At 43.4% G+C, this 7,684-nt stretch overlaps 1 protein-coding gene across 1 annotated transcript in view; it reads left to right on the top strand.

The window, feature by feature from the left end:
* Positions 1-5,942: 5,942 nt before the first annotated feature.
* Positions 5,943-7,684, top strand: part of LY75 (lymphocyte antigen 75) — an 81,513-nt gene continuing 79,771 nt past the window's right edge. Inside the window, exon 1 of the mRNA XM_081313213.1 lies at positions 5,943-6,546. Coding sequence (XP_081169339.1) covers positions 6,339-6,546 — 208 coding nt within the window. The 5' untranslated portion in view covers positions 5,943-6,338. The remainder of the gene's footprint in view (positions 6,547-7,684) is intronic.

Below are 7,684 nucleotides of genomic sequence, written 5' to 3'. Positions count from 1 at the left end.
ATAAGTGCTACTAGTCAGGTAAAAGATAATCACTTTCTTCATTAGTGAAGGAATCACAAAAAAGGGCTATTAAGCGTACTGTATAGAGTGTGTCTACTTTTCTTCCTCAGAAGAATAACCAAAATCAGCCTTTCCACTTCTTGGCTGTGCAAGCAAGAATTCCGTATAAAAGAAAGCTTTCCAATTAAGGTCTAATAATGGGTTCTAGCAGTAGTTTATATTTCTGAAGGAAATAACAAATATACGAAGTAAAGTCCCTGATAGAAGACCAGCTCTTATGTCTTTAAGAGATCCCCCTGACATGGTAGGAGCGGCTTTGTTGAAACTATTTATTTGCTCCAGAGATTGCAGGGAAGGAAAGGAAATTCACTGAATGATTACCTTGCTGTACTAGAGTTTTAAGGAGTTTGCCATTACAAATAGTCCTTAAATTACAGCCATTTAGAGAATGGCAATGAAAAAAGTAACTTATAACCAGTCCTTATGTTTACAACTGTTATAGCATTTTCATAGCCACGATCAAAATATCACATACTTTCTTCTGGAATACATACATACATGCATACATACTGACAGTACATTTATTTTTATATTTCTATTTTATATTAATTTAATTATTTTTATATATAAATTAGATACAGGTGGTCCTTGATCAGAATTTCTGTTGCTAAGAAAGGTGGCTAAGTGAACCAGGCCCAATTTTGCAATGTTTTTTTGCCATGGTTGCTAAGTGAGTCACTACAGTTATTAAGTGAATCATGTGTTTGTTCAGCAGACCCAGCTTCCTTCATTGACTTTGCTTGTCAGAAGCCGGCTGGGAAGGCCACAAATGGTTATCCCATGACCTTGAGGTGCTGCAAACTGTCAAAAATAAACCTCTGATTGCCAAGTGCCTGAATTTTGATCACATGACTCTGCAGATGTTGCAATGGTCATAAGTGGGAGGACAGGTCATAAGTCAGTTCTTTCAGTGCCATTGTAACTTTGAATGGTTGCTAAACAAACTGTTGTATGTGTAGGACTATATGTATAAACATCTTTCAGTCTGCCATACAGGTCTCTATGGGATGGCATGTCTGATAGACTCTATCCAAATACTAACCAAGCTGAACCTTGCTTCTTTCTTTCAGACCAATCACTTTGGCTGATAGTTTTTGAATATGATGCCTTAACTGCTCCTGTGGACTAATTAACCCTGATTTCTGAAAAAAGTGTCTTGTATTCAGAACACAAAACGGGGACTACCCTATTTAGCATATTATTCTGTCAAGTCAAGATTAGCAGGTTCAATAACATGTTAGCACAGTTGTGATAAAGAGAGCTTCATGAAAAAACTTAGATGATTGAATAAAATCTTATATAGAAGTGATGACACGACCAGTGGACGCTAGAAGTTCTTAGAAGGAAAAAAAGTTACATAAGCTGCTGGGTGCCCCCATGAGGGGGTTAGGAAAATCTGCCTGGAAAAAAAAGCCCACCTAAGCTGTGTACCTTGTTTCCCCGAAAATAAGACCCATTCATCATCCAAGACGATGCTAGTGATATAGCTTTGGGGGCAGTCCTTTTGCAAAGAAACCAAAAAGGAGACTTACAACCCTGCACCTACACTTCCTAGAAATTAAGAGACACTGAGCAAAGGTGGGCTGTTTGGGAGAAGGAAGCTTTTGTGGTGAGGTAGGCCCTGCTAACTTGGCATCATTTCCTTGAGGGGGGCAAGGTGCCTTTTGAAGTATGGACTCATAAAAATTTAGAGGCACTGAAACCCCCATAAGTTATCTCCCAAACAAGTTTGCTGGGCCCAATATTTTAACTGTTTCAATTTTACACTAAAGTACATCCCAGTGGGAAAGAATCTCTTGGCTGATGCCCTGTCCAAAATGCCCCAGTATAAAAGTCACCATGAGGAGATTGTGAACTCCATCATTCCACAGCCACAATCAATCTCTCAGATAAGAAAACTTATCTCTGAAAGACAACTGCAGGCAAACCCACCTGAACCAGGTAGCCCATTAATAAAAAAGCTTAAGGAGGAATTGAAAACCGATTTCTGGTTCCAGGAAAACAAAACCATACTGACTTATCGAGATGGGCTAGCCTGGAAAGGATAAAAACTGTATTTGCAAGACACTTAGAGTTCAAGCACTTCAATGCAGCCACGATACCAAACAAGCTAGCCACTTTGAATACCTAAAGACTTTACATTTGGTCCAAAGGCAATTTTGGTGGCCAGATTTGAAAAAAAGATGTTGAAAACTATGTGAAAAGCTGTGGAACATGTGCAACCATGAGAAAAATGTCCCTATAAGCATCCTGGATTATTGCAACAACTTGCACACCCTTCCCAACCCCGGGAAGAGATTGCTATGGACTTTATTGTGGAATTACCAGAAACTAGGGGAAATATGGTAATATGGACTGTTATTGACCTTTTCAAAAGCAGGCTCACCTGTTCCAGTTTCCTTTTTGTGAAGAAATTAGGCAAAATGTTCCTTAAACATATATACAGTAATGGCCAAAATTGTGGAAACCTCTTGGGAAAAGTGTACAGTAGAAATGCCACCTTTGGTTAAGTTTCCACCAATTTTTCTTCTACTTTCTTTATAACTGTAGCCTTGTTCACTTAATAATACTATTTTACGTCACTTTCTGGGCAACCAGTCAACTCTTTGCACCATTATATTAATTTTATTACATTTTACAAGCTCACTAAATGAAAGAACACAAAAAACCCCAACTTGATAGTGATCACATAACACACGGACAAAAGTCCTCCTCTCAGCTTCAATGCATGACATCAATAACTGAATCCTACTGTGATCTGATTGGCTCACTGCCAAAATTAGATGACACCTGATTGACTCACTAAACACTCATGCTCATTGGCTACAATCAGATGAAGGACAGCTACTTGATATCAACCTAAGCAAGTTGTGCTTCCTTTTTCTGATTATTTGGCTATAACGTTTCATAGAATACAGTACAGATAATTGAACAAACTTTGTTGCATTACATTCTTGATTAAATTATCTTTCCACTGATATATAATTTTATGGTGCTACTCCAAAAAAAGTGGTGTTATTAGCCATCAAACCTCAAAAATATACTTTTCCCAAAAGGTTTCCACAATTTTGGCCACTACTATACCGTTTCCTTGGAGCACCAAAATGGATCATTTCAAATAGGGGAGTCCAATTTACTGCAAAATTTTGGAGGGACTTCCTTAAACTGATCGGATCCACGCAGGGACTATCGTCGGCTTTTCATCCAAATACGAATGGAGCAGCTGAGAAAGTGAGCTCAATGGTGGAACAATACAGTAGATGTTATGTTGCTTACTAACAAACGACCTGGGCTGACCTCCTCCCTTTTGCTGAGGTGGCTTATAATAACAATGTACATAGCAGCACTGGACTCACTCCTTTTAAAATAGCTACTGGAAGAAAATTCATTCCTATGCCTGAATATCTGCAGGACCCTCCCGCTTCTCAAACCTTAGAGCACTGGGTAACTTCCTGGAAAACTGTTTGGGACAATGAAAAAAAAGCTTTAGTGAAAGCCTCAAAGATTTACAAAGAGCAGGCTGATAAGAAAAGGGCTCCACAGAAGCCATTTCATGTGGGGGAGGGAGTCTATCTCTCTACAAAATATTTGAGACTCAAGTTGCCTAGTAAAAAATTAGGACCAAAATTCCTTGGACCTTTCCCCATAGTTCAGATTATAAACCCTGTCACAGTGGAGTTAAAATTCCCTCATCTTTTGGGAAAGGTCCACCTTGTTTTTCACTGCAGTCTATTGAAACCATTCAGGGAGTCCTCTTTAAGACCTCTTCCAAGACAGACACCTGGCCCCCTTGTAGTGGAGAGGGAGACTCATTATGAAATAAAACAAATTCTTGATTCTAGGCTGTACAAAGGAAAATTACAGTATTTAGTACAGTGGAAAGGTTACCCACTGTCAGAGGCCACTTGGGTTAAAAGTACCAATGTCAAAGCAGCTAGTTTGATACGTAGATTTTTTTGATAAGCACCCTCGTAAGCCTCGGGGAGATTCCTAACTCTGACTCTTCTTCATTTACAGGGTTTCTCCTTTCTTTAGGGGGTCAGACTGTCAATGCTGCAACAAAGTTGGTTGAAGCCATTTCTACTTCGTTTTCTGTTGCCACAGTATGGGAGGAGGGAATGTGTGCTTTTAAGGTTAGACAAAACAATAAATTGTCCCATGGGAACCAAGGTCATTGTCGCCTGAGTTTTGGCGGTTCGAGTTTTCCTTAGAAAGCCCGCCAAAATGGTTTATTGGGGAATGTGATTGATTGATTGATTGATTGAATGATTATTTATTTATTTATGGATGGATGGATGGATGGAATTTGTATGCCGCCCTATCTCCCAAAGGACTCAGGGCGGCTAACAACATAAAAACACAAAATACAAACATTAAAAGGTATTAAATCAAATTATCCCATAAATAGTCCAATTAAAAACACAATAAAACAAAATTAAGAAAACCTCCCTTCCATCAGTCCAGGTCGGCCTGTTGAAAAAGCCATGTTTTAAGGTCGCGACGAAAGGAACGGAGATCCGGGGCCATCCGGAGCTCCAAGGGGAGTTGATTCCAAAGGGCAGGTGCCCCCACAGAGAAGGCCCTACCCCTGGGGGTCACCAGTCGACATTGTCTGGCCGACGGCACCCTGAAGAAGCCCTCCCTGTGTGATCGCACAGGGCGATGGGCAGTCGTTCCTAGCAGCAGATGGTCCTGCAAATATCCTGGACCTAAGCCATGTAGGGCTTTATAGGTAAGAACCAGCACCTTAAATCTTACCCGGAGGACAACCGGTAACCAATGCAGCTCACGCAGGAGGGGTGTAATATGGGAGTATCGGGACACTCCCACCACAACCCGCACAGCCACATTCTGCACCAGTTGAAGCCTTCGGGTGGTGTTCCAAGGGCAGTCTCATGTAGAGCATTGCAGTAGTCTATACAGGAGGTAACGAGCGTATGAGTGACCAGACGTAGGGCATCTCGGTCCAGTTGACATAGTACTGGGGTGGGAAGTTCAACTTTGCAACACTGTAACCTTCGGGACAGAACTTTAGTTTTGGTTTCACTTTTGATCTTGCTGATACTTTGTAACCAATAAATATGTTCTTTAAGGAAACCTCTTGCCTTGGAGTTGTTTTTACTGGTCTTATCTATCAGAACCATGACAGCCCTTTCATCAATATAATGTTTCAGTTACATTAAACTTCATTGCTGACAATGATCTTGAAGGCTTTTCTCATGTAAATGCCTTCGCCCTTTCGTCTGAGGAGCAGGTTGCTGCTAAATAGATTAGTTTCAATCCTGATGTTCCAATGAGGTTCAAGTTATCTTTACTGGGAAATAAATTGTTCAAAAAAATTTTTTTTGAGCTTTTAAGATATAATGTTAATGCTTAATTCTTCATGCTGTCTCTGTTATCTCACTTTTCAATTATTTTAACAAACTATCCCAGGTTTTGCACGGATTTAAAAGCAAACTTAAATAATGAATCTGGAAAAAGATCGTCCCTTTGCTTTTCATATGCTTCCAAATGGTGTTTGCCAACCTTTACAACAAAAGTGGTTTCTGAGCACGCTCTATCGAAATTGGACTGGTTATTATTACTGAATTATCTTTTCCCAGTTTGTTTTTCTCTCACTCAAAACTGTGTACCATGGCTTATGGTTCCAGACACTGAGTAACATTTTTTTTTGTTTTCTTTATCATTATTAAATCCCTGCAAAGCTCCCATTGGTGGTTTCAGGGTTTGATCTCTCTCCATAACCTTCATGGTTATGAAAAGTTCTCCTAACTCAAACCTCAGCAACTTTTAAGATGCGTGGACTACAGGCTGACCGGGGAACTCTGGGAAGTGAAAGTCCACAAACCTCAAATGTGGCTGGAGTTGAGAAACATTGTTCTATCTAACCAATTCGGCGTCTCCTTCCTGTATACGTTTCCGGGCCGGATGCACCGTTAGGCTGTCTTACCGCACCTTAACAAGGAACACACCCGTACTTTAAACTTCCCTGGCGTACAGTTCCTTCTTTCTTCAAATCAGAACTACGAGACCTGATTTACTGAGAAAGCACGGGGGTTTGAAAAAGTCCCTTTTGCCAAGGTCGCCACAACACCCGAGCATCTTTCTCTTTCGATTTCTCGCCCTGCAGCCCTTTCCTCTGGATTTCCCCGCCGGCGCCTGCTTTCTCCCAACCAGAACCGGCTCTTCAAGAGACGAGAGAGGCGGAAAAAGACGGGATTGGCCCTTCCCCTCCGCCAATCATCGCCCTACGGCCCAAAAGCTTCACCCAGCGGGGAATGCAACTCACAGCTCGGGAAACGCCCGCGGGCGACAGTTTCCCTGGAGAAGCCAAAGTGGCTGCTACCTTTAGTTCCCGCGGCCTCTGCAGTTTGCTCAGCTGCTCCTCTAGGATGAGGGGAATGCTCCGAGGCGCCACTTCCACCTGCCGGGTGATTCTGATGGTCACCATCCTGTGCTGCTACACTAACCGAGCAGCTTCTTCAGGTAAATAACCCGGCAGGTCGTTTGCACCCTACCTCTCAGTCTAGGTCAGAGGTCTTCAAACTTGGCCCTTTTATGACTTGTGGACTTCAACTCCCAGAATTCCTCAGCCAGTGTGCCTGGCTGAGGAATTCTGGGCTTTGAAGTCCACAAGTCATAAAAGGGCCAAGTTTGAAGACCCCTGGTCTAGGTGGCTGATCCCCGCGGTGGGGTGGCGGGTGGTGGGTGGGTGGAAAGCGGCTTGCTGGAGGTTGAAGAAGGAACAAGCCTTAAACTCGGCTGCGCAAGCCGGAGGGCTCTGGCGTGGATGCGCCCAAAGGATGGGAAGGTGGTGGTGGTGGTTGAGGAAAATGGGAAAGCCCCGTTTAAAACGTGTTGGGGCTTGTTGGGCTGAAGGTGACTGGATGCTTTTGGAAACGTGGAGGAGGTGGCTCCCAGCCCGCGCTTGCTTCTCCGAAGAGTCCGTGTGCGGGGCGGGGGAGAGGGGGCTGCCTCTGTGGTGGCAGGTGGTCTCTAGCGAGCGCCGGGAACTGCGCGGCCAGCTCCTCTCTCTGGAATCGCCTTTGCTCTTTGCTTCTAGCATTGCGCGCGCGCGCTCACACAAGCAAGAGTTCTCCCGGTCTCCAGTTTGCGCCAAGGCCGCGAGTTTAGAGCCGTGACTTGACAATTTTTTTTCGTTTTTGTTTTTGTTGTTTGAGCCTCCAGTACTAAGGTTATGCCGGAGGCTTTAACCTGAAACCCGTCGTCGTCGTCGTAGTAGTAGTAGTAGTCGGGGCTTTTTTTCTCTCATAGAACGCTCAGAACGGAGTTCCGGCACCTTTTTTGGGATGGAACCTTGTAGGGTAGGCAAGGCGGGTTTTGTGACGTGTGTGAGTTTCGGCACCTTTTTCTTTTACAAAAAAAGCACCGGTAGTAGTAACCTCGGAATATCGTTACCCCGACCATCAGGTCAACCGGGCCATTCCCTAGAAATCGGAGCCCGATTTTGCACCAGAGATACTACTACTTAGCGGCGCCTTCGACTGCTTAACTCGCCCTTTGCAACCGCGGACTGGGAAGGGCGGCTTAGGCAGATCGGCGGCGTTGGCCTTTTGCCCCTCTTTAATTCGGACACCTTTCGCTTTCTCTCTCTCCCAGAGTT

The sequence above is a fragment of the Vipera berus genome (genome assembly GCF_964194415.1).
Source record: "Vipera berus genome assembly, chromosome: 1".
Lineage (NCBI taxonomy): Eukaryota > Metazoa > Chordata > Lepidosauria > Squamata > Viperidae > Vipera > Vipera berus.
Note: the sequence above shows the minus strand (reverse complement) of the source record. Positions and strands in the feature narration are given on the sequence as shown.